We start from the raw sequence: 27,975 nt of genomic DNA on the forward strand, positions 1-27,975 counted from the left end.
TTGACCCACGCGCCCGCCCACTCGTGTGTCGATGCTACTCGCTAACAGCACTTGCCATCGCAGTCCGTCGAGGCTACACGGGGGGGGGGAGGAATCTTTATCTTTGGTGTGGCGTTTAAAGAGCGCGCGTGTTGCCGGCGGACTCGGGGAGCGCAGCAGCAGCAGCTCCTGTTGCTCCTGCTACAGTTGCTACAGCTACTGCTGCTACAGCTACAGCAGCTCCTGCTACAGCAGCTCCTGCTACAGCTGCTACAGCGGATGCTGCTACAGCTGCTGCTGCTGCTACAGCAGCTACAGCTACAGCTGCTCCTGCTACAGCTGCTCCTGCTACAGCTGCTACAGCTGCTGCTGCTACAGCTGCTACAGCTGCTCCTGCTACAGCTGCTACAGCTGCTGCTGCTACAGCTACAGCTGCTACAGCTGCTGCTGCTACAGCAGCTACAGCTGCTACAGCTGCTCCTGCTACAGCAGCTACAGCTGCTACAGCTGCTGCTGCTACAGCTACAGCTGCTACAGCTGCTGCCGATGCTGCTACTGCTGCTGCTGCCCGTGGCGAGCAAGGTGGTGCTGATGAGGCTGTGGCTGCCGCTGCTGCTGGTGGCGACGGTGGCTCCGCTCAGCCTCGCTGCGCACGGCAGCGATAACGGTGATGATGATGGTGGTGATGACGGTGATGGTGGTGATGGTGGTGATGACGGTGATGATGGTGGTGATGATGGTGATGGTGGTGATGGTGGTGATGACGGTGATGATGGTGGTGATGATGGTGATGGTGGTGATGGTGATGATGGTGGTGATGGTGGTGATGGTGATGATGGTGGTGATGGTGGTGATGGTGATGATGGTGGTGATGGTGATGATGGTGATGACGGTGATGGTGATGATGACGGTGATGATGATGATGGTGGTGGCGGTGATGATGATGATGGTGGTGGCGGTGATGATGATGATGATGGTGGTGGCGGTGATGATGATGATGGTGGTGGCGGTGGTGTGAGCGCGTCGCTCGCTCGTCAACATCGCTTCACGCACGTCGCTGTCGGCACTTTGAGCGCAGCTCTCGCTCTCTCTCTCTCGCTGTCTGTGGCCGTGCTTGTGAATGTTACTTGCTGGTTGTGTGTGTCTGCGTGCCGTTTAGCCGATTGCACCGCTGCACACGTCCTTTTAGAACTGTGATTATGAGTGTGCGTGGAGATGCTCATTTGTTGAAATCTGTGTGCGCGGTCGCGTGAGCTTTTTTTTTTAAAAATCTTTGGTTGCATGTGTTAGCTAATGTGTGTGTCGGGTAAGTGTGGGGAGCGGTAGTGTAGTCGCTAGCGCGCTGCGCTACAAACCCGGCGACCCAGGTTCGATTCCCGCTCCAAGGCCACCACCGGTGATGATTACGTGAACCCTGTCTTGGGCCTCCTTTAGGTCGACTCAGCCTCAAATGAGTACCTGGTGCATTGTGCAAACATCGCCGCGAGGGAGACAAAGGCATCCGGGCGTTCCCGGCCTTCATAGGTGTTCGCTAACAGCACTTTCCCCAAAAGTCTGTTCAGGCCAATATGGGTACCCGGTGCAGTGTGTACATGTCAGCATTGGGGAGCAATGGAAGGCGGGCAGCACCAGCCCCAACAGTCTGTTATGTGTGAGAGCTTTGCCTTTGACATGGCCTGCATCTGTTTTCTCCAAGGATCGTCGAGCGAACACTGGACACACCGTGGTAGGTGACATTGCACGACAGACATGACGTCACTTTCAACAAGTGTGTGTGTGTGTGTACACGTTTTCCCGTGCAGCAATAACGCACATTGCTGCGTTATCAAGCCAAGCGTGAATGCACCGCTGCACGATACGAGTGACACTGATAAGGCAATTCGGGGCGTTTGTGTGAATGTTTGCACGCAGGTAGTTTCCACGTGGTCCACTGGGTTCTTATCCCCAGCCTGACACATGCTCATGCTGAAATACTTTGTAGAACAACACGTGTGATGCAGCGCACGTGCTGTTTTTAGTTACTTGCAATTATGCATCAAATGCCGCCTGTGGCCTTTATTATTTGTAACTGTGGGTCACTATTGAAAGAGTGGAAAATAATAAAATGAAGCTGCGTGAGATCCCACCAAGACACCCATCTCTTTCGCGAGGGAGACACTTTGTGTCAAGCCAACAAATTGCCGTTATGTTGGAGAAACGGGCATCTGCCGTTGGAGTGTGGACTTTACGCCACCGACTCAGAGCCACCAACAGCCCCCGAGTGACAGGTCAGAGATTGTTTGAACAGTGAAACACCGCCTCGTGCACGGATGTGTACACTGCATACACTGTGTATGTATATTTACATTCCGTAACGAAAACCCAACACCAACACTTCAATGTTGAACTCTCCTCCATTCAAGTTAAGACCTATAAAAAAAAATAAGAATAGGTTTTACCCTTCATGGCAATAAAACTGGTGTTAAGATGTTCAAACACCAAACGGATAAGAGGTTCATAATCTTGGTTCTTTCGGTAAAGTCACGTAGAAGGGAAATAATAAAATAATGAAAAATATCAAACAATTAACAATATTTTATAATTTCTCTTCTACGTGACCTTACCGAAAGAACCAAGAATATGAATCCCTGCAGTCACGAAAGCTTTAAATCAAAATGTAAGGATAAGAGGTTTTTTGGGTTGGATCACGTGAATACGCGATCTATTTACGCGATCGAACACAAAAAAAACCTCTTATGGATGGTATTGGTCGCAAAAGCCTACGTGTTAAACTGACCAAATGGATACCTTTCGCAAGGAATGAATTCTGCATTAACCAAACGTACTTGTGTTGAACATGCAAACAAACACGCTCTGATTACTTACGCATCGTCTTTGAAACTGATTGGCCTACACCAGAAACAGCAGCCTTCTTAATGACCTCGTCTCACCAGTGTCAGATCAGAGAACGCCAAAAGACCAACAGTACAAAGACAATGCAAGTATTAGATCATTCATAGCTCGAGGTGAGCAGCTATATCATGAGACCTTTTCGCCAATACGAAAGGATAAAAAAGAACATCGGTTTTACCCTCTCCGGCAATAACAATAATCACATTGATAAAACAGGTGTTAAGATGTTGAAACGCCAAATAGATACCTTTCGCGAGAAATCAAGTCTGTGTTATTGCCAGAAAGGGTAAAACCTATTCTCACTTTTCATCATTTGATATGGGGCAACAACGACAAAAAGGTCCCATGATATAAAGTCAAGACCGCATACAAATGTCAAATCTGCGGCTTTGGCTGCCTCTGCGTGGTCTAAACTGCCTTAGGGCGTCGACAGTGAACGCGGTCAGGCGAGCACCGCAAAAAATCCTTGTAAACAAAAGTCCCCGAATTATGGGGATTAAGTCCACCGATGCTGACTCATGTCCATTGAGGCGGCCAAGAGCCCCGGGCTCACTTTGATGTTAACCTGACCACGCTCGTGTGCCCCGAGCACACACGGGTAGAAAGCAGTTGTCGTTAGGTTTCTTTTTAGCCGAACAAAGTGAGTCTCTCTCTCTCTGTGTGTGTTTGAGATCTCTGTCCTTCTGTGCGCAAATCTTGCTTTGCGTTTTCGTTTAGAGTAGTCGACACCGCGGAATTGTGAGGTGTATGGCCGAGAATAAATAACATTAGGGAAAGCGAAAGAGTTGACTGGGCTCAACATGCGCACCGGTTGGCTCATGGGCTAAAGGTCACTTTGCGGTACACTTTTGGTTATTTGTACATCTCATCGAGCTGCACTACAATTTAAAAAAACACGCAATTCCGCATCCATGAGCCACGTTGCAGAGACTTTTTCGAGAGGTAATGCACCTCGATCGACCAGCGTTCACTAATTTTCAGGGGTCGGGGGGGGGCAACTTTCGCCGGTAAGACATCAGTGTGAGGGCTGCCACACATTTGAAACCGTTGGGGTTAGACAGCAAGGCGATGGGGGGGGGGGGGGTGTTTTCACTCGTTGTCAGAGGTCGCAACCGGGTACCCGATACCCGTACCCTACCCGATACCCGGCTACCCGTACCTGGTCGGGTACGGGTAGCCGTTTGCGACCCTGGTGCAGCCGGGTACGGGTAGGCCGTGAGTCACTGGTGAGTAACTGTTTGTCACTCATTTCGGGTAGGGTACGGGTAGGGAATGGCTACCCGTACCCGGCCGGGTACGAGTACGGGTGGCCGTTTGCGACCCTGGTGCGGCCGGGTACGGGTACGGAATCAAAACCCGTTTGCGACCTCTGCTCGTTGTGTATTGCAAGGCCCGCGCCAGTGGGCCGCGGGCCTTGCAATGAAGCACACTGCAAGAGACCAACGCTTTGTTAAACTAGAGCCGATGAACCGTGTACACATCTTCTTGGTTCTTTCGGTAAAGTCACGTAGAAGGGAAATAATAAAATAAGAAAAATAAAACATGATAAAAATACAATTCTCACGACGTTTCGGCCACAACGCAAGCAGCCGTCCTCAGGTGACTTTACCGAAAGAACCAAGATGAATCCCTGCAGTCACGAACGCTTTAAATCGAAACGTGTACAAATCGTCGATGTTCCGCAGGTGATGGCGGTCAGGCGACGTGGCCCACCACGATTCCACAGTGTGGAGGCTCATCCCAGTCTCCTGTCAACATCGACAGTCGATTGGCCAACGCGGACAACAGCCTGCAGCCAATCGTTCTCCACGGATTTGAAAGTCTCAGTGCCGCCTACAGGATGAGAAACAATGGACACACGGGTATGGCGAACGCCAAACCGGTCGACGCATTTATCATGTTTTGCAGCTGGGTAGTGGTATTGGTAGGGCCCTTGCTCGCTCAAGGTTTCAAGTGGGAAATCTCAGATGTAGGTTGATGGTGATTCTCTCAGAGTAACACAAAACAAAACGGGTACCGAATTCTGCACGAGATTATTTCACACCTTGAGAAAGACCTGGACGTAACATTGACCAAGGGAGTAACATTTACACACGAAACACATCACACCCAGAACGTAAACATTTGCAATACAGGGCAGCAACAGTTTAATAGTTTACAGATGCCCTTGAAGCCAGACCTTTGCCCGTGTAGCTCAGGAGATGGCTGGGCTGCTGTATGGGTAAAGGTCTGTTGATCTCATAGCAAAAGGTTATGTATCAATGCTTTTCTGCCAGTTAGTTGTACAATATTTGATGTCCATTTATCACGTTTTGGGACAGTTAACAGCCGTTGTCCTATGAGTACAGATCACCACCATCAACAAAGTGAATTTCATCAGCTGGTTCAGGGTCCATATAACGATATGCACACTTCCCACTTCTTTGAGCAGGGAGAAATGAAACTCAATTAACAATTTCAGGCTATAATTTTGGCATGGTCATGGAAATTACAAATTTGATTCAAGTGCATGAAAGTTTGTAAACGGCCGTTGAACACTAGATTAGGAACGTCCAGGTTTGGACTGGGGCAAAATAAACAGCCCTGGCAACCACGAGCATACGGCCTGCGAAAATAGTGTGATAGTGGCACAGAGGTAGAGACACGCTTACAAAATAACCACCACACTTCCTTCATTTCTTCTCAATTTCACGAAATATGGCCGTATCAAATAGTAGCCTGTTTAATGATAAATGCATCTGTACTTACTCACAGATGCCTAACTGGGTGTTGACTCTTTTCAGGAGTGTCCTATTTGAGATATTTGGAAAACTACATTTAGAAAGTTTATGTGATTCTCTGAGGATATCCACACATCCTCGCAGCGGCTTTTGGCTGGCCATCGAACAGAGACGGTCACTGCATCGCACGCTCTCAGATGCGCTTCTGCTCTTCCTTCCTATATTAGGACGCCACTGGAGCAATGCACTTTTAAATCTAGATTGAAAACGAATTTCTTGAGAACTGATTTTTGTGTTTAGTTTGTTGTCCTTCCCCCGCACCTCTGATGAGCACGGTTGAGTACGTACAGTGCGAAAGAAGTTCAACATACATACATGTAGAGAAGTTCAACTTCTAGTAATAGGTTTTTACCCTTTTAACTGGTACAAAATCTGACACCTTTATACAAGGCATCATGTTTGCAATAACCTCAACACAAGAAGTCAAAATGCAAACAAAAAGAAACAACTCTGATGATGATAATGATATGCACTGTCCTTTGTACCAGTTAAAAGGGTAAAAACCTATTACTATATTTTTGCCACTGGTAAAGGAGATCTCAAAGTTCAACTTCCATACACTATATACACACGCGAGCGATTGACGTTCACACTCTGGATAGATAGCCAGCATGTCATTGCAATGCAGCTGGGTATGAAATGCATGCCCCGTCTCAACCTTTGTGTTCAACCAACACCACGTCCAAGTCGCTGGATCACAAGCTGCGCCTTTGAATGCAACGGTGTTGCACCGTATGTCCCCCCCCACCCCGCATCAAAGCAAGAATTGTCGATTGGGGTCACCTGTTCCAGCTCATAGCAAGGAGGGCAGCTACCTGGCCGAGCGGTAGCACATTTACCACTTGTTGCTGATGTTCACAGTATGAAGCCAGCAGCTCTCCTGGTTAATACGGTTGGGTGCACTAACAGTGGATGTTAAAGATCCTGCAATGTTATACTGTGTGCCAGAATCAGCCTCCAAATTTGAATTATTACGTGCAAATTTCTTAATCGGGTTAAACCACGTAACATCGTCCCCCCCCCCTTGCTGGCAGACTATCCGTCTGTAAAAAAAAATCGCGCTTTCGAAATAAACTTGCACGTTAATAACGGCGAGAATACCGCACACACTAAATTATCGTTGTGTTAAACCCTTTCCCGTTCCGAGACGTCTGCAAGTTGCATGGTGGGTGTCCCGTTCACCGCTAGATCTCAGAACGCGGAAGCGGTTCGCGTTAATTTTATTTAGAGAGGCGTAGCGCCGTTGTTCTTATAGACATTGTAATCTCTGCAGAAAACCAAAGCGACACGACCGCACTCTACAAAAGCGGCCGCCAAACTGTGGCACACACCCTCCCGCATGGCCTTGTGGGAGCCTCGGTTCCGATGACGTTTCATTTTCGTTTTTCCGTCGGTTCCGACGTACGTCATCGGAACGGGAAAGGGTCAGAAAACAGATACTGTGGGCATTGGCTGCGCTCGTCGTTTTCCCACAGTCAAGGTGTACTTGCCCGAGTCGATGAGCGTCACCACCGGGCTCCCGTCCGAGCACACGGCCGCCCAGCTCCACCTGCACTGGGGCGCGCGCGATGAGGAGCCTGGCGGCTCGGAGCACACGGTGGACGGGCAGCGTTATGACGCCGAGGTGGGCGCAAGGAAAACCGCGTCGCGCGATCTTGCGCAGCGTTTGTGGGCAATAACACGGCCGGGAACCTCTGTCCTGTGCTTTCGCCTCCATATAAAATGCGTTTCAGTTCGTCGACCTTACTGGCTTTCCAGAAGCAATATTGTCCAGCGAGCATTTGTTTCAAAAAATGCTCTTGATTTGTTTCAACCTCCTGGGTCTCATCAGCAGTCCAGGCTTGTTAACTAAGTGCTGTTCGGTTGCCAGATATTATTGGTAAGAGCACAGTCTCAATGACAGGGGCCTGTTCAAGAGGTGGGAGTATGGGAACCGTTAATCATTAACAGGGGTATCTCAAGGGCCAAGCTTAAGGGACCGAGGCAAAGGAAACTGCAGAGTGAAAATGTTAATATCTGTAGTGCAAATGTAACACCATCACCACCACTAGCAAATGCCTCATTTCCATGGCACGTTAAATGTGCACCTTGCCATGCTGTTCCTGGGCCGTTTCCATCCTGTGGAATCCACACGATTGAAAAAGGCGACGACGTAACGATACCATGCAAGCAATTGTCAGTCGACTTGTATCTGGATCAACCTTTAAACCAGCCACCACGTCATGAGATCAACATGGCAATTAGACCGTGCCATGAGATGCATACACATATTAATTCAGCAGTGTAGAGCTGTATTAATCAAACAAATAATTGCATGAAGTATGAATTGCCTTCATAAAAAACAAGGTTATGTTGCTATTAAAACTTTTCCAATTGAAAAGCAGCCAAATAAATTAAAGGGCTATCCAAAACTTGGTGATAAAAAACATCACTAAAAGTATTTTTCCTTGCAAGGCAATGCTATTGTTACCGTGTTACATTGACCCCCCCCCCCCTCCCAATGATGCCGTTACGTGCAACATATTGAAATTTTACATGCCACATTGCACATGACATCCCATCATGTGACTTGGATCATTAAGCGTATTGATAATTCAACACTTCTAATGACAAATGCATGTTGGAAAGCATTACAGAACCCATGCATATACACGGTGTTCTCCTTGTTTAAATCAAGGGCTGGTTACAATTGAAAAGCCAAGTGCCTCTCTGTTCTAGTCAGAATGAACTGGCACGCAATTCTGTTGGCAGCCCTAAGCCAGCATTTAAAATTCCACATTTCTCTTTTCTCTGGTGTGGGCCACTCTTCCCATAGAACAACCACTGATGACATACTATTACTATTTATTACAAGGAGTCATGTTTGCATAGACCACAATACCTGCAGTCATAATGCAAACAAAAAACATAACTCTGATAATGTATGCACTGTCCTTGAAGTTGATTGGTCCACACCCGAGACAGCTTTCCTTAGAGCCTAGTCTCACATGGTGTTGGACCAGATGACGCCAAAAGGCGCACAACTCAAAGACAATGCACCATCAGAGTATGAGAGCTCGGGGTAAGCATTTACACCATTGGAACCTCATTTGCCAGATAGAAGGGTAAAAAACCATTTGCCAGATAGAAGGGTAAAAAACCAATTATCATATTTTTTACTGGCAAATGAGGTTCCAATGGTATTACTAATTACTACATTTATTTTACCAGGTAAGGCCAACTCTACCCACTAAGCTATATATAGCTCTTTTTCAGAAGTGACTTGGCCACAAATGATCGCTCAACAAAGTGGCTTATCATGTGGAAATGTATAGCAGCCAAATAGTCTAAATGCATGTTTATAAATGTGGAGGGAAAAATCCACGTGACCACGGGGAGAACGTGCAAACTCCAAATATACGGGCATCAGGGTCAGAATTGAACCCACGACCTCCTGTATACCAGGCGAGGTAGTTAACATCTCACCACTGCAGCGCCCATACAGTTGCATCTCTGAAACGTATTTATTCCTGTACAGCTGGTTTAAGCCAAACCGGCAAAGAGAATGGGACTTTTTTCAGTTGTTCGGATCTGGTCCAAATTATTGTTTTGGATGTGCCAACTACATAACTTAGCTTTTAATTGACACCCTAATAACGACTGCAGTCCCCTGGACGTTGTGACCCTCGTGACCCCTACCATGGCTCGTGGAGAAACGAGCCATGGTAGGGTCACGAGGTTTAGAGTAGAAAGCGCTTCGACGCGTCTTCTCTTGCCTGCTCACTGATGAAACACACACACGTGGTCCCATTGCAGATGCACGTGGTACTTTACAACTCGGAGAGCTATGCGAGTGTGGCCGAGGCTTTGGGAAAGCCCCAAGGGCTGGCTGTGCTTGGTGTCCTGCTCCAGGTAACGCTATCAGTAATACCAACACCACTGCTATCATCTTAACCACCTACCACCACCACCAAAAACAAAGACCCCCCGGATAAACTGAACAGACTGTCAGGGCAAGTGCTGTTATCGAGTAGCACCTTATAAAGGCCGACACGTCACTAGTACAGCACACCGGTGTGTTGGAGAGCCAAGCCACAACACTTACAATCTGAGTACGACGTTTGGCCAGTAATTACAACTAGCTTCATCAGGCGACAGCCAGATTTTAACCACATTATCACCATTATGGATGACATTGGTCGTGAAAGCCAACGTCTTATACTAGTGACGAATTGGCACGTTCAGTTTACGTGACAACCCTTACTAGTTGGCTGTGTCAGGTGGTGGCGGGTTTAACGACATATATATTTACGTGATTTAACCCAAAAAACCTCTATTATGAGCAACAAAAGTTATGAATTGATATCCAGGTTCCTTAGCCATTCGACGGTGTTGCCCGTGACCTGATGATTTGCTTCGGTGCCACCGACCCGATGGTGTTGGCGAGCAGCAGGTGACGATACTTGAACGCGCAATTTTACCGTGAGCGATAAACATTTGCCGTTGTGTGAACAGGTCGGTTCACAGGAGCACCCAGCCTTCCAGAAGATTGTCGATGGACTTAAAAATATCAAGTACAGCAGTGAGTTCTAGTGGATGTTGTCTTGAGCGTGGGAGAAGCGCCCATGTGGAACACACCCGTGGGTCTCTGCAGGCCAACTTCCCCTCCTCGAGTCTCTCTGCCTTATAGACAGTTTCTTCGCCGAAGTTTTCCCCCATCCTTTCCAATCTTGCACTTACATCTTAATGTATCCATACAGTCTCTTCATCAGCCGCGCTATTGCTGTAGTTGTCTTCCTTTTCTACCTCTTGGGTTTTTAAAATTGTATTTTATAGTGTCCGTTAAATAGCCAGCTGGTTCAGTGGTAGAGGGAGTGGCTCGCAATCGACAGGTTGCGATTTCAAATCCTTGGTTGAGGGTTGAATCAGCCCCTCATTCATCTGGGATTGGTGCTATGGATCACTCGCTCCCGCCACAGGAATGTGACATTTCCACCACTGTCTCAGGGCTCCCGATGGTGATTAACGCTTTCCTGCTACTCACTTGAGCAGTGTGGCACCTTGTATTTGCTGCTGATTAGATTTGTGTTTTTGTGCACGAACCACATACGCGCGTTTTTTAGTTCTCAAAGCAGTTGCCGAGGCCCCGCACGTAAAGCGGCAACCAGCAAACTACACCAACTAAGTGTTTTGTTATTGTTGTTTTTGTTTTAACGGATTAAGAGTTCAATGTCTTGAATTGAGTGGGGTTCTGAGAACCCGCGGGAAACCGCGTGCTTTCCCGTGCGAGCAGATCAGGCTACGGACGTGGGGCCCTTCGAGGTGCGATCGCTGCTGCCCCCCGACCTGGGGCGATACTTTCGCTACGACGGCTCCCTCACGACGCCTCCTTGCACCGAGGGCGTCAGCTGGATCGTCTTCAACCAGACCGTCAGAGTCGGCGTCCAGCAGGTCCGCCGCACACTCACGGCCACCGCGGCCACCGCGGTGAAGAGTCGGGTCGCCGCATCATGTAGGACTGGATTAACCCGTAGGCTAATCAGGCCCGTCGGCCCTCGTACTTTGTGAGCGTGTGGAATTTTTCTTCACAAAGCCCTTACTGAAGTCTCATTTATTGTATTTTTAAAGTGTCCCATATTTAGACTGTTCGATCAATTCCTTCGTATGCTTTGCTGGAGTACTCGGAGAAATCCCCACGTGTTAAATGAACACATGCCCAAAGTATGGGCAGAAAGAGTATTTGGCTGCTATAAATTTACACGTGACGATAAGCCACTTCGTCGAGCTATCATTTGTGGCCAGGTCGTTTCTAAAAAAGAGCGATATGGCTCAGTGGGCCTTACCTGGTAAAATGAGAATTAAACATAGTTTAGTTTATTAGATCAAGATTCCATCAGCTGTACTACCACCTCCTTGTCAGTACATAGCAGAGGTGTGGACTCGAGTCATGTGACTTGGACTCGAGTCAGACTCGAGTCATGAATTTGATGACTTGCGACTCGACTTGGACTTGCATAACAATGACTTTGTCCCACCTATGAGATGTGGACTCGAGTCATGTGACTTGGACTCGAGTCAGACTCGAGTCATGAATTTGATGACTTGCGACTCGACTTGGACTTGCATAACAATGACTTTGTCCCACCTCTGGTACATAGCTAAGCAGGCTGGAAGTGCCAGGCCCTTGATGACATCCGCACGATCCATCAACCCCACATCGAGTAAACGGTGCACCTCCCATACAGAGTGGGTTATCTTTCTCCACCAAAGCCACTTTCCTGCCAGGGTGGTTTTACAAGGAACTGGCAGTGATCAACGATTAATGACTAGAATCGACGACGGCTGACTGGAACCGATGGAGACGTTTCTGTGGCACGCAATCGGCCACTAAGGCTGAACAAGCAGCGGTGGCTGTGCATGCCTTCAATCGAGCACTGTGGCGGCAGTGACAGTTGGTGGATCGCACAAACTCCCTTTCTGTGGGTGTCGAGGTGCCATTCCCTGGCTCACCGGGAGAAAGCAGAACAGCAAGTGGACAAATCGGTAGCTGTTTCCATCTGTTACGGGTATTTATCGTTCCGACCTCGTGCACGTGGCTTTTATCCGGGTTCTCTGGTTTCCTCCCATTTATATAAACACTCATCATGAAATTTGTCTGAAAACCCAATGCAGGACCCTCCTGAAAGAAGAGTCAAATGACTCAGTGTGGCTCTGCTGGATTAATAAGTTAAATTAAATTAAAGGTTGTACCACATATTGTTGGGCACGATATGTGTGTGTGTGTGCGTGTTGTTACACATGAGGTCTATCTAGTACACCGAACAATCTTAAAAACACATCAGAGAGCTGTACAGTAGGGCTGAACGATTTGGGGAAAATATCTAATTGCGATTTTTCTGACAGATATTGCGATTAATTTGCGATTATATTTTTTAAAAGTCAAGCTTCAGTTCAATATTTACTGTGTAATAGATTTAAAACATGTGATGGAGCATTGCCACATGATACCATCAAAATATGAACTGCTCTATATATTCTAATGCAAGGATGAAAACTTAAAATATATGAATTGCCTCCAACATGTATTTATAAAAACAAATGTGAAATAGAACAATCAAACATAAAACAATTGTTAAGTTAAATAAATAAAGTTATTATAATAATAAATAATAAACCAATGCCAATAAGACATTTATCGGACTTTTCAAATCGCAAAAAATCGCAGCCTTTGCGATTTGCTAAACGCACTGTTTAAAATTGTGATTTCTATTTGAAATCGATTAATCGTTCAGCCCTACTGTACAGCACAACCAAAGGTGAGGCTGTGACTCGACTGACCGACTGAGTCTGCAATGGAATTACTGTTGGCTCTGGGTTTGTTCTGTCGCCGTGCCCTGACCCAGCTGGAGGCCCTCCAAACGGGCATAATGAGCACCCAGCAGAACGACACTCAGCCGGAGCTCCTGGACGCCAACTACCGCCTGCTACAGGCGCTCAACAGGCGTTCCGTGCGCGCCTCGTTTACAACGTCCATCGCCGTGCGCGGCAAGCCGGGCACAGGTGAGCGTGTGTACGTGTGCGTGGGGAGCGGTGGTGCAGCGGTTAGCGCTACGCTGCGCTACATACCCGGTGACCCGAGTTCGATTCCCGCTCACGGCCAACACTCAGCGTCGTTATTTGAACCGGTCCTGGGCCTCCCCTAGGTCGACTCAGCCTCAAATTAGTACCTGGTGTGGTGTGTAAACATCGCCATTAGGAAGACAAAGGCGGTCGGGCGTGGTGCTGGCCACCCCACCCTCTCATGTACCGTTCCGGCCTTCACGGGTGCTCGGGAGCAGCACTTGCCCCAACAGTCTGTCAAGGCTATATGGGGGATCTTAGTCTTTGTGCGTGTGCAACGACGCGAGCATTTGGATGTGATGACACATTCTCTTGTCGAGTACACCTACAGTTGACACCATCTGCTTGTGACGTCCTGACGGGCCAGAGTTGGTGAAAGATAAATGCTTCAGATCCTTCTGATGAAAGTGCATGCCGATGCATCACTTTCATTTGAAGGGAACCAAGCAGGGTGCTTTGTGGAAACGTCAAAAGAAAATGATGTTATCTAGAGTATTTATAACATTATTCGTGGCATTTCTATTTTCCAGCCTGCTGGCACTGTGGTGTGAGCACTTCAATCATCCTGAGCCAATGGTGGACTTCCACATTCCAATGATAGAGCCAATTTACATGAGAGTCAATTTGACAACATCTAAGCAGTTGCGTTAGGGTTACTATTATTGTTGTTTGGTTAAATACTGCAGTGGGCAATGCCCCTACCGTTGGGCCAGGTTTCAAAGCATCGACATATCAATTATCTGCCTCTGGGTCTGTGATTTCTACAGAAAATTAGCAACACTACAATGTGGGCATTGCAGATCCTTGAACACAATTCTCAAGGGTAGGATATTGTTTGCAGGTGTCATAGCTCCTCGCTGCTACAGCTGAAGCATGGACTATTTATAACCACAGGAAAATAACAACTTAACACTTTAAAATAAAATGCACTAAAATAACTACAGTTCCCATAAGTCACAATCATATGTTTCCTTTCCTGTGCTGTACCAAAGTGACAACACGAATTGCAGTTATTACAGCCATTTGACGGTGTTACTGACAAGTCAACGCCAACATTCAAAGTACAGGCGAAGCTGGATATATGCACATCTCTTGGGAGCAAGTCAGGTCGTGCTTATATCCAAAGTATGCCTGCATCAGAAGTTGCAGTCGCCTTCCGCCAACACAAGTGTAATGTAAGGGTGTTTTGCTTATGTCAGATAAAAGGTGTGCTCAAAAAGCCGTTTCCATCTCGCAGCTTACGTAAGTCTGAACCCTTGTTATCACACACTCGTGTGAGTCCAGTCCATCACGAATGCGCCGTGCTGATCACACAGGGTTAGCTCTTTGGAGTAACAAAACTCTGTTAAGTCTGTTGCCAAACTGGCTCAGACTCAAGGACGGATCCCGAATATCTGCCACCGGTTACCGGGTCCCGGTCCTCGGGCCGGAGACGCCCGGCAACAGCTTGGGGTTGACCTTCATCCAGCAGTGAGATGGTCATGGCTGTCATACATCGCGCGCTTTCAGATGCGCTTCTGTGGCCGTCTGTAACGCTCTTCCTTCCGTTATTAGGAAGCCTAAATAGCTATGCACTTTTAAACTTAGATTGAACACTCGTTTATTTCGATTTAAAGCTTTCGTGACTGCAGGGATTCATCTTCTTGGTTCTTTCGGTAAAGTCACGTAGAAGGGAAATAATAAAAGAATACAAATAAAGCATCATATTTTTATTATTTTATTATTTCCCTTCTACTCGGTAATTTAGAACTGCTTTTGTGTTTAGATTGTTGTCCTTCCCCCGCACCTCCGATTAGCACGCTTGGCTACGTTTGGTGCGAAAAAAGTTCAACACGCATACACGATTGACGGTGACGATGACGCTGATGCCCAGACGGAGCCGCTCCGTGCCAGCAGCCGTTGGAACGTGGCGGCGAGCGTGGTGAGCGGCGCTGGGGGTTCGACGGCGCGAGGGGCGTGTGCGTGCCCTTCCTGAGCGAGGGCCAGGCCGGCAACGCCAACAGCTTCCCCGACGTGGTGGCGTGCTCACGCTCATGCCTGCCCAATGGAGCCACGCTATTCCCCGAGAGAGGTGTGCGCGTGCGCGTGATTTTTCTGCGCTAAGCGGTAGGTTAGCGCGCTGCGCGAGTTTGATTCCCGCTGACGGCCAACACCGGTGACGATTATTTGAACTAGGCCTGGGCCTCCCCTAGGTCGACTCAGCCTCAAATGAGTACCCTGCGCAGTGTGTAAACGTCACCACTAGGGAGACAAATAATGCCGTGGTATCCCATTCGCACGATCGGCGTCACATCACGAGACGAACAACACATTGGGATTTTTCGCAGAGCAGTGCAAACCCTTGGTGGCAGAGAACGGCTCACGGAAGCGGATTTCACAGAGTGACCACCTCCGAGGTCCCCGCAGGTGACCTCTGGCCCACACTGAGCAGAGCAGCACTTCCTCTTGCGTTCTGCGTTATGAGACCAATCTTTGTTGCATGACGAGTCAGATCGATAAATGTCAAAGATGGAAATTAGTCAAAATCGGAGCTCCCGTAAACAGATACGGACATTTGTGTTTTACAGTTGTAAACTTCGAAGCAAACGTTTGCTGAAGAATCTGCATTTCATTTCCATTTTGGCTATCAGCAGTGGTGGTGCTAGGCCATTTGGGGCCTTAAAGATACATTCATTTAGGGGCCATATTTTATTCTAGAAAATCCGAGTAATATGACAGATGAGATTTCAACAATAGGTCCAGATGTAGTGAGGTAAGAGATATGTAGATCAAAGCACAGGTATAGTGAGACGAGAGCAGAGAGGTGCAGACGATATACGCTATGTATATGAGAGAGATTAATTGGCTTTTTATTTTAATTAGCTCATGTTTTTATAATTGTAATTTGTGTTGATATATGGATGCACCTGTATATATATATATTTTTATGAATCCGCAGTCCCTTGAGCTGTTTGGGGCCCTAAACGTATGCTTGGTTTGCTTACACTTTGTATGTATGTACGTTGAACTTTTTTTGCACTGTACATAGCTAACCGCAATGAGCCATGACGGAGAGTGAATTTCATTTGGTATTTCGCCTGGAGGTCTCGAGCAATGATCAGACAGACCCAGGTGTTATGTGTGCAGCAGTAAATACATTAGTACGCAGGACTAGGTGTTTTACAAAATAGTTAGTAAAGATTGTTTTATTGCCAAAATGAAGTAAAATTCAGTCCATTGACCAATGAGCTCTCTCAATTAATATAACCAAAACACAATTGTTTAATCGAGGAATACACTGAACAAGACAATGTGTTAAGTACATGTGTATTTAGTTAAGTATACTGTACAGTAAAACTTATTTTGCTAAATTGGATTATTTGCGATTTTATATACACACAGACCTGGCGTGCAAGCTGCCTGCCGATTCGGGACCTTGCCAGGAGGCCACCTACCGGATCCATTTCAACGCCAGCAATGGGCTCTGCGAGTCCTTCCCGTACTCGGGCTGCGGTGGCAATGGCAACTCGTTCCCCAGCACGCAGGCATGCCGACGCATGTGCGGCGCCCGGGCCATCACGCGCCAATCCTCGAACAATGCCGGTCAGTCCGTCTGTGCTCTAGCAGTCAGGGGTCGGAAAGCTTTTTCAAAAAATAAGAGACATTTTTAAAAATTGTATTTGTCTTTTACAAAAATTGTTCGAGAGCCGCATCACATGCGGAGCTACTTATACACACACACAACTAGAGCAGCAGGTATACGGCAGATGACAAACACATTCTGACTCGAACAAACTAAATAGGTGATGGAATAAACTGAGGCTATTTAACGTCCCCCCCCCCTTTTGGTTATTATTTAACAAAACAGTTTGACAGTTGTACATTTTGTTGTCACCAAGACATTCCACGGTGACCCATTCCCTACCATATTCAATCAGTTATCTTGACGTTAAATTATGTTTTAAGATTTGAGAATTTTATTAAAGTTTCCACGCTAATGTGACATTTAGACTCACGGAACGAACCCAACGCAACAAATCGGAGTGAATATACACGATGACAATTTCAACCCGTGTCACATCTAAACACTGCCGGCGCTCACGACGTTCGACAAACCTTTGCCTGTTGAACACACAGTCGGCCTTCGTGACCAATATCATCCACAATAGAGGTTTTTTTTGGGTTAGATCGTGTAAATATATAAATGTGTCGTTAAAACCCGCCACAGCCAACTAGTAAGGATTGTCACGTAAACAGAACGTGCCAATTCGTCACTAGTACAGCACACCAGTGTGTGTTGGAGAGGAAATACACAAAATTTACAACCAACTTCATCAGGCGAGAGACAGATTTGGCTGTTGCCTGATGAAGCTAGTTGTAATTACTGGCAATACGTCGTACTCAGATTGTAAATGTTGTGGCTTGACTCTCGTTCTGTTTACGTGACAACCCTTACTAGTTGGCTGTGTCGGGTGGTGGCGGGTTTTAACGACACATTTATATATTTACGCGATCTTACCCAGAAAAAACCTCTTACAAACCTTTTCCCCGCGCGAAACAATTGAAACAAGACGGTAAAATCTCGACAGAAAAGAAATCCGCTTCTCGCAGCACATCGTGCCTCCGAATCGTGACAATTCATCACAGCGCTGGTCGGACGAGCACGAGCCTCATCCATCGACTGCAGCGCGCACGGGCATGGTGAATGACTGTCAATGTACGGCAGCGTTTCTCGGATGAGCAACCAGTCAGTTATGTTGAGCGCGGTTACGATTTACTTTTCTCAGTCGGTGTTAGCCGCTGCGGGCGGTGACACGTTTCTTTCTTCGTTCCTGTTGCTCCGTGCCCCGTGGACGGTTCCCGTTCCGTTGCAATGTGCACTCGTGCCGACTTTATCGAGGGCAATATTGGCACGTAAAATGAAGATTTATTGATTGATTGATTTAAAAGAGACCCGCCAATGTTAATCGTCAACACCTGCTCACTTTTAGCATCCATAAAAGCAACAATAAAATTGTAAATCCTTTCACTGCTCGAGCAAAGCTGATTCCCTTGCCTCAAGGCAAAGTAATTTGTTTCTGTTCTTCAACGCTACACTATCTGTAAATCTGAGAGCAAATGGTCTTTCAAAACGAGGCATTTCCATAAAGACTAGCAGCTGCTTCATGTAGTCCTGGGCATTAACACAAACTATCTCAGACATTGCACTTAAGATTGTCTACGATGTTTCCATCTGTGTACATATTCGGACCATTCTGTTTTGCAATTGCAAACTCTGAACCAAACATTTGCCGTATTATCTGCATCTCAGTTCTGATGTGGATTTAATTTAGAAATGTGCAACTTAATTCGCTACCTTGTCTAGCATATTCACATCTGAAGCTTGGCTGAAGAAAGTTATACGACGTGGGTGGTTTGGGATACACGATCTAGACAATTTATACCTTAAGTAATATTAAAGTCAAGATCAACACGATTCTTGCAAACCAACGCTGCCGATGTTGATATTAGTACATGAATCAATCAATCAATATCACCTGTGGAAGAAGAACAGATATGCATTTTTCATCAGCTGTGCAAGCAATGGCAGAGCCAGGATTTTCAGGTAGGGGGGGCAACCCCTCCAGCAGTGAAACATGATAGAGGAGTTGTTAGTAAGTGAGGACTTGTCCCTTGCTTTTATTTCGACGCGTGTGCGGCGATGGCACAGACATCGATCGAGGGTCGAATTCGAACCACGTTGTGTGATCGGCATCGCTCTCGCTGAAGGTGTTTGCCTTCAGGGAAGTGACTCAGAATTGCGCACAATTCTGTGAGTCACTTATAACTGCTTTGCTTCTAGATTTGAAGCTTTCGTGACTGCAAGGAATCATATTCTTAGGTTTTTTCGGTAAAGTCACGTAGGTAAAACATCAAAATTAATGAAAATAAAATAAAATAAAAACAAAAATCACGACGTTTCGGAGGCAACACAAGTCTCCGTCATCAGGTGGGACCGTCACAGCCGAATTAGCTGCATCAAGTGAGGCAATGATTCAAGAAGTAATCCCTTATAAGCAAGTTGAAGGGGGGGAGGAGAGGGGGGGGGGGGAGCTCATCAGAATGTGGTAGCCAATGAATGGAACGTATCGGGAGGGAGGGGGGCGGGGCTCAAAGACAGCACGGAGTGCTAAGTACAACGCATCGGGAGGGGGAGGCGGGGGAGCGGGGCCAAAACAATGGACGACGGCTTGGACGCGGTTGCTGCTGCACACGCCAACACAATGGGCAGAGAGGGGGGAGGGGAGGTCTGATACACATGATAGACAAAAGAACGAAAATGCCCATGTTTATACCAATGCTGACTGAACAATGAAGAGAGCACTGCCAAAAAATAACTGGGGATGTTAACACTCGGTAAAGTAAAGTAAAATAGTGCCTGTCAGATAAGATGGTCCAAAAAAGTGTAATTAAGTCTTTTTTGCGTGGTTGATAACATCTTTCCAATGATTACTAAGTTTGTACCCATCATCACGGTTGAAATTATGTATGTGTTTGTATATTTGTATGGCTTCGTGTACAAACCTTTGATGGTAGCCGGGAGGTTTGCAGAGAACCTTGGTCTCGGAAAAGACAATTTCATGAGAGCCCACCGAGTTGTAGCAATGATCGGCAACGGCAGAAGAATCAGTTCTGCCGTGTTTAAGATCTGACTTGTGCTCGCGGACACGATCAGAAACATGACGTTTCGTTTCTCCAATGTAGCAATCACCACAAATGCAACGACATCCTTCACAGATGGAATCAGATCACGGATTTTATGCACTGTACTGAATCGGACTTGGATCTTATGTTTGTTTAGAATTTTGGAGATCTTTTTGGTCACGCCTGCTATGTATGGTAACGTGATGGTTTTGGTCGGAGTTTCAAGTGGCTGTTTCTGTGTGGTGGGAGAGACAGCTTGGCGGATAGTACGGTCAGAGTATCCGTTCATCCTGAGGGCCCGATGTACATGTCTTAATTCACCGGTCAGGTGGTGTTTGTCAGAAATGCCATGGGCTCTGTGGTATAGCGTTTTGATGAGAGAATTCTTTTGAGATGGGTGGTGGTGGGAATCCGGTTTCAAGTAGGAATCTGTGTGGGTGGCTTTCCTGTAGACAGAATGTCCCAAGGATCCGTCAGGCCTCCTCTCAAACAGAATATCCAAGAATGGTAGTTTACCGTCTTTCTCCACTTCCATGGTGAATCTGATGGATGGGTGTCTAGAATTGATGTGGTCCAAGAAGTGGTTCAATGCTGGGAGGCCATGTGGCCAGATGACGAAAGTGTCATCCACATACCTCTTCCACAGGGAAGGACGCAGGGTAGATGTCTGGATGGCGTCTGATTCAAACTTTTCCATGAACATGTTGGCTATAACTGGTGACAAAGGGGAGCCCATAGGGGTACCCTCATTCTGTTTGTAGAAGGTGCCATTCCAGGTAAAATAGGTGTTGGTGAGGCAATGCCTAACCAGTGCAGGTGCATCAGAATTCAATCCATGTTGGACTAAGTCCTCAATTATTGTTAGGGTGTCCGGTACTGGGACTTTGGTAAACAAAGATACTACATCAAAGCTGACGAGGATGTCATCAGGAGATAGTACCATGTCCTTAACCATAGAGACTAATTGGGTTAAGGACATGGTACTATCTCCTGATGACATCCTCGTCAGCTTTGATGTAGTATCTTTGTTTACCAAAGTCCCAGTACCGGACACCCTAACAATAATTGAGGACTTAGTCCAACATGGATTGAATTCTGATGCACCTGCACTGGTTAGGCATTGCCTCACCAACACCTATTTTACCTGGAATGGCACCTTCTACAAACAGAATGAGGGTACCCCTATGGGCTCCCATTTGTCACCAGTTATAGCCAACATGTTCATGGAAAAGTTTGAATCAGACGCCATCCAGACATCTACCCTGCGTCCTTCCCTGTGGAAGAGGTATGTGGATGACACTTTCGTCATCTGGCCACATGGCCTCCCAGCATTGAACCACTTCTTGGACCACATCAATTCTAGACACCCATCCATCAGATTCACCATGGAAGTGGAGAAAGACGGTAAACTACCATTCTTGGATATTCTGTTTGAGAGGAGGCCTGACGGTTTCTTGGGACATTCTGTCTACAGGAAAGCCACCCACACAGATTCCTACTTGAAACCGGATTCCCACCACCACCCATCTCAAAATAATTCTCTCATCAAAACGCTATACCACAGAGCCCATGGCATTTCTGACAAACACCACCTGACCGGTGAATTAAGACATGTACATCGGGCCCTCAGGATGAACGGATACTCTGACCGTACTATCCGCCAAGCTGTCTCTCCCACCACACAGAAACAGCCACTTGAAACTCCGACCAAAACCATCACGTTACCATACATAGCAGGCGTGACCAAAAAGATCTCCAAAATTCTAAACAAACATAAGATCCAAGTCCGATTCAGTACAGTGCATAAAATCCGTGATCTGATTCCATCTGTGAAGGATGTCGTTCCTGACTTACAGTATCCTGGAGTCTACAAATTGAGTTGCATTTGTGGTGATTGCTACATTGGAGAAACGAAACGTCATGTTTCTGATCGTGTCCGCGAGCACAAGTCAGATCTTAAACACGGCAGAACTGATTCTTCTGCCGTTGCCGATCATTGCTACAACTCGGTGGGCTCTCATGAAATTGTCTTTTCCGAGACCAAGGTTCTCTGCAAACCTCCCGGCTACCATCAAAGGTTTGTACACGAAGCCATACAAATATACAAACACAGACATAATTTCAACCGTGATGATGGGTACAAACTTAGTAATCATTGGAAAGATGTTATCAACCACGCAAAAAAGACTTAATTACACTTTTTTGGACCATCTTATCTGACAGGCACTATTTTACTTTACTTTACCGAGTGTTAACATCCCCAGTTATTTTTTGGCAGTGCTCTCTTCATTGTTCAGCCAGCATTGGTATAAACATGGGCATTTTCGTTCTTTTGTCTATCATGTGTATCAGACCTCCCCTCCCCCTCTCTGCCCATTGTGTTGGCGTGTGCAGCAGCAACCGCGTCCAAGCCGTCGTCCATTGTTTTGGCCCCGCTCCCTCCCCCTCCCGATGCGTTGTACTTAGCACTCCGTGCTGTCTTTGAGCCCCGCCCCCCTCCCTCCCGATACGTTCCATTCATTGGCTACCACATTCTGATGAGCTCCCCCCCCCCTCTCCTCCCCCCCCCTTCAACTTGCTTATAAGGGATTACTTCTTGAATCATTGGCTCACTTGATGCAGCTAATTCGGCTGTGACGGTCCCACCTGATGACGGAGACTTGTGTTGCCTCCGAAACGTCGTGATTTTTGTTTTTATTTTATTTTATTTTCATTAATTTTGATGTTTTACCTACGTGACTTTACCGAAAAAACCTAAGAACTGCTTTGCTGTTACTTATTGCCAATTACAGACTCAGACTATTGTCCTATCATCTCATAGAGTCCCTGACACATAATAATATGCTACACAGTGGCAGTGGGGGTCGCAAAATGCCGATGTATTACTAATAAACCCCAATGATCCGATCTAAATTAGGGATTTCGACTTAGCGTTACTTCTGGGGAGACAAAGGTGGTCGGGCGTGGTGCTGGCCACCCACCCCCCGTATACTGTGCCAGCCTTCATAGGTGCTCGCTAACAGCACTTGCCCCAACAGCTTGTTAAGGCTACACGGGGGAGCTTTCGTCTTTTTTTTGCCAATCATTCGCGACTGGGCTGGCATCCCGCTTTAATCATGGACGGCTGCCTTGAATCAACCCAGCATCTCAGCAGTGCCAAAACCTGATGCTCTGAACCCTGAGCTATCCGACTGCCTCTGCATTTTTCTTTGGTGTAACTTTTAATTGTACTCGCGCGGGAGAGTATACTTCGTCATTGCCGTCATTGCTGTGTATCAGCCGCCGTGAAAGGTCGACGGTGATGTGCTCTGTTTTCCTGTCATCCCCGCAGCTTCCGAACCAGCGTGCGAATGTGCGGGTGAGTGACGTGGACATCCGCTCGCATTACCTTGGCAGCTTGGTGGCATTCATCCAAAGCGCGAGCACTCTTAGAGTTAACACCTCCACGCCACCGTATTTGTTGAAAGCGTTAAAAGTAGATTACAGTCACTCTACTAAGCTACTTCATATATTTTTTTATGAGCTCCGAGTGAGAACTTAAACAATGACAACCAAGTAAATGTTGATGACACCCAATGGCAGGGTTGATCACTTTAATAGTCGTGTACAAAGCAGAGGCTGGAAAGTGCCTAACCCCTCTCATCACCATGAACAATGCCTTCCTTCAAAAACTATAAACAGTTTATACATTAGGCTCGCAGTTTAGACAATGGTCCCCATTCAAAGCTGCGACGGGGCCATTGCATGATACTTTAAGCTACGACTGTAAATGTATATTTTTCAGTTAAAATAAAGCCTTAACAACAGTGTCAAATCTTCTTGGTTCTTTCGGTAAAGTCACGTAGAAGGTAAATAATAAAATAATAAAAATATAACATAATAAAATACAATTCTCACGACGTTTCGGCCACAACGCAAGCAGCCGTCCTCAGGTGAAGAACAGGTCTGTCGGAAAGACAGCGTCAAATTTGGACTTAAAACTTTCGTGACTGCAGGAATTCATATTCTATGGTTCTTTCGGTAAAGTAACGTAGAAAAAAAAGTGACTAAAAATATCATACTCTTTGTTTTTTTCGGTAAAGTCACGTAGGTATAAAATAAAATAAATCACGACCTTTCGGGCGCAACACAAGCGTCCATCATCAGGTGGGAAACCATAGAATAACAATCTGTCACACTGTGATTTGTCCCATGTAATTAGTGCCTCGAATAGAATACAATTCGGACACGGTTTACTTGTGACCCATTTAATACAAAACCCCTGCAGTGTTATGCAGGCAGGTGTCGGTTCAAGTGTTGGTGTCGGGGTACAATAGCATGGTCGCTTTCCAACACTCAGGCTGTGTAGTCAAGGGCGATGTTTTCAGTGCCTCCTGCGATCACACGTTCACTGAGACACGTCCCACCAACTCTCCTTCTTATCCGCCAGACTACTCACGGCGTGGTGCTGCTGTAGCAATCATCTCATAGGGTAATCACACTCCAATGTGTTTATATACATCTGTGTCAATATACGTAAATGTGCTTCATTGTGAATGCTGGTTTACTTTTTTATTAAAATAATTGGATGGGAATTTTTTTTTGTCAAAATTAGTGTCTGGAAGTGCAGCAGTGACACACAGTGGTGAGTTCACTGCACTAAGAGCCCAGCCACCTGAGTTCGAATCTCAGGCATGGCTAATGCCCGTTCTGGGTACCCCCTCCCTCTTTCACCAACCCGCACTTACCAGAGTGGTGAAGTATGGTCAAACAACTCCCCTTAGACCCACTCAGCATGGGAAGGCCTTAATCTAGTGGAAGACTGACACATTGCAAAAAATATTATTTGAGTATTTCATGATTTGGCAGAGACAATATTTACTCTTTATCCCCAAATGCTTTGCCATTTGGTTCTTGAAGGGCTGAAAGAATATCGCACGCCAGCACAAAAACGCGCGCAAGATGCACCGTCTCGATGTCTCCCTCCCTCCTTCCCTCGCTCAGGGAACACAACGGCGATCATTCTGGGGCTGCTTCTGGCCGTGACGGTGCTGACTTTCTTCATCTACTTCTACCGCCAGCAAAAGAGGTGTGGCTCGTCACAGTGTTGATACTCCGACTGATGCTCCTGCTGTTGTGGAGTGACTCATGCAGCCAGCTATGGCTGCAGAGTTTGGTAGTACATGTTGTTGACGTCGTTTATTGTGAAAATTCGGTGATTTTAGAAAAAAATGTTTGGTTTAGCCATGTTTGTTTGTTGTAGTACAGAGTTAGACTGATGGCCTTAATCTAAGTTGTCTTGTGGTTGTTGTTGTTTGACCTGCATCCCACTGGGATTTTTGCACACAGTGTTGGTGTACGGTGCTTTTTCTGCAATATTTTGCTGTCTTTTCTTGGATTTTCTGTTTGCACATAGTCACTTTAAGATGTATTCTTGTTCATGTTTTTGTTTTTTGTTTGTTGCGGTTGCACCCGCTTGACAATAAACCACTCGGCCGCATTGGACGAGAAGGCTGCTGTTGGGGGTGGGGTGGGTGGGAAGAAAATGCAGCCGCTTCAGGCTGACGGCTAAAGATTGCCTTGAAATGTATCCGGCACGTAGCACCTGCTCGGACCTTGCGGCGGTGTCACATGGCACGGCGACAATGAGGGCCTTGTTCCGGAGGTCATGTCCGTCCATGGGAAAACGTGCTCAGCCTTTGTTGCGAGAGGCTTTCGGCGGCCCAAGTGTTGTCTTTCAATTGAGGGGAAATTTTGCCTGCAATAAAGCAGCACCCAATGCTTCGTGCTGAACTCGGGTTCAAAGTGAAAGGAGCACGTGCATAAATCCTTTTTGCACAAGCACGGTTTTGTCTCATTCGATCCGTTTACATCATTGTCTCTGTCTGCAATCAAGTCGTTGAGGTGGTGCTCATCCCCATCGGCAAACCTGAGCCAGTGCTGGGAATTCCACATCCCGATGGTGGGCGTCAGTCTGCCCACAATGCAACTCGTGTTTGATGTTGCACAACATGGAAGTCGTTGAATTGACCACGGAGATATAATAGGTTGAGTCAAACCCCCAACTGGGATTGGAACTCACACATTTTTTTTTTATTTTGAGTCCAGCACAATAACCTCAGGGAATGCTGCCATAGTTTCATGGTTAGCACGCTGGACTTACAATCCGGAGGTCACCGGTTAAATCTCCCAACGCAGCAATTAAAACAATGGGGCAAGTTTCTCTACTCCCTCCCGCTTCAAAAGGATAAATGGGAAAACTGATGTTCGTCAATCGGCAAGTTACGTGTGATGGGGTGAAGTGTGGCTATTCCTACCTCTTCCGAGACATCTATCCAGCATGGAAGAGGGGCTTCCTTTAGTGGAGGCCCTTCCTCTAGCAGTGGAGTGAGCAGGGTTCGTACAGGGCTGCATATTTAACTTTGACTCTCTCCCCAGTGCCAGCTGGCCAGCTACGATGTAGTGAATGTAAAATAGTGGCGACGACGACGATGATGATGGTATTCTTGACTGTAAATATATATATTGTGTGACTTTGTATTCCTGTAAACTGAGGGTTGAGTGTCTCCGGTGTGTTTGGCAGGAAACAGAAGGCAGCCACGGAAAACGCAGCCATGTACACACCGGCTACGACCAAGGAAACCATCTGAACTTGCCAGAAGTCCCCTCCAATCGTCAGAAACACAGCTCTAGATCTCCTCATTAGTGCGTTGTGGAGTATCTGCTGCCCTCTTTAATGCAGCAGGAAATGGTTGAGTGTCTCTACTGAATTAATGGCGCGATGTGGTCGTATTTTTATGTCTTCGCAGCCTTGATGTTATCGTTGTGACGCGATCGACCGAGTGACAACGTTTACGAAGCCCAATTAGACAAGTTGCCACTAAGGTTTCCCATTCACACTCACGGATTTGCCATTTCCTAAGCACAAAAGTTGTCTAATTGCAATAACTGTCGTGCAACTGTGTTCACACTTTTATGAGAAAAAAAATCATGGCGCCGTATGCACCAAACCAAGGCCAAAACTACTTCATTTTTCACGGCCCATTCTATGATTTATTTTGTTTTACCAGAACAGACTATTCCAATAATTGCAGATTACTTATATCCTTGAAATAATTCAGCCTTATGATAAACACATATCATTAACAATGGATTCTACACACTGAATATTATACAAATCTACATCATGGGACCTCCTTTGCCAGTACCAAAATATGACAATAGGTTTTGAGACGAGGCTAAAAAGAAAGCTGTCTCTGGTATGGACCAATCAGTTTCAAGGACAATGCATATATTATCAGAGTATGTTTTTTGTTTGCATTTTGACCACAAGTATTGTGGTTAATGCAGACATGATTCCTTGTAAAAGGTTTCAGTTTGGTGTTTTAACAACTTAACACCTGTTTTGTTGCCAGAAAAAAGGGGAAAAACCTATTCTCGTGTATACAAATGTTAAAAACAATTTGGTTTACATCATTCAACTCTTGTGAGTAACTTTATTGACGTGAATTTGAGCAGCGTCAGCTTCACTACACCGTGCTCTCCGTTACCAACCGTCGTCATCCCCAGCCATAGGACAACTAAAGTTGATTTCCCACAAAAATGGTACTTATTTCTCACGGAAATGATGTTGGGCGAAGCTGACCTCTGGCTGAGATTTGAACTCGCAGCTTTCTGACTGTTCAAGTAAATTTTGTCGATCCAGCTCTCAAACTTAAAGACTCGGTTGGTCGCATTTTCACGAGTGACCTGGGTCGCCAAAACGACAAAGGCAAAACAAATAAAATCTAAATATTTACATCAGGACAAAGACAGCCGACTGTGATTCGGGTTTTCTATCCCAGCTCCATTCAGCCAATATAATTTCAAATAACGCCCCATATGTATTGTCGTTGCTGATGCCTTGAAATAAACACATGGCTACCAAATGCCAATGCCAATTTTTACACCTTCGCATATACTGTAGAGCATTGATTATTTTTTCTATTGGGATATTGTTTTTAATAGCATAGTCATTGATACGTGCATAAATTTAAATTCTAAATTTCAATGTACGGTGGTGAACGTTAATTGTGATGTTGAT

General features: G+C 46.3%; 1 protein-coding gene across 1 annotated transcript; it reads left to right on the top strand.

Moving 5' to 3' along the window:
* The first annotated feature begins 525 nt into the window (after positions 1-525).
* Positions 526-27,948, top strand: LOC144950072 (carbonic anhydrase 14-like). Its single transcript, XM_078880081.1, has 13 exons — positions 526-646; positions 1,676-1,705; positions 4,557-4,733; positions 7,127-7,275; positions 9,447-9,542; positions 10,146-10,212; positions 10,924-11,081; positions 13,034-13,190; positions 15,124-15,321; positions 16,632-16,832; positions 23,245-23,271; positions 24,897-24,981; positions 26,476-27,948. Exons 1-13 carry the CDS (start codon positions 526-528, stop codon positions 26,540-26,542), a joined length of 1,533 nt encoding a protein of 510 aa, XP_078736207.1. The 3' UTR covers positions 26,543-27,948.
* The last annotated feature ends 27 nt before the right edge of the window (positions 27,949-27,975 follow it).

Source organism: Lampetra fluviatilis, chromosome 3 (genome assembly GCF_964198595.1).
Source record: "Lampetra fluviatilis chromosome 3, kcLamFluv1.1, whole genome shotgun sequence".
Taxonomy (NCBI): domain Eukaryota; kingdom Metazoa; phylum Chordata; class Hyperoartia; order Petromyzontiformes; family Petromyzontidae; genus Lampetra; species Lampetra fluviatilis.

Coding starts and splice junctions, on each gene's coding strand:
- LOC144950072 (XM_078880081.1), top strand. CDS start 526: ATGCTGCTACTGCTGCTGCTGCCCGTGGCGAGCAAGGTGGTGCTGATG. Junction 1,706..4,556: donor CGAACACTGGACACACCGTG/GTAGGTGACATT, acceptor GATGTTCCGCAG/GTGATGGCGGTCAGGCGACG. Junction 9,543..10,145: donor TGCTTGGTGTCCTGCTCCAG/GTAACGCTATCA, acceptor TTGTGTGAACAG/GTCGGTTCACAGGAGCACCC.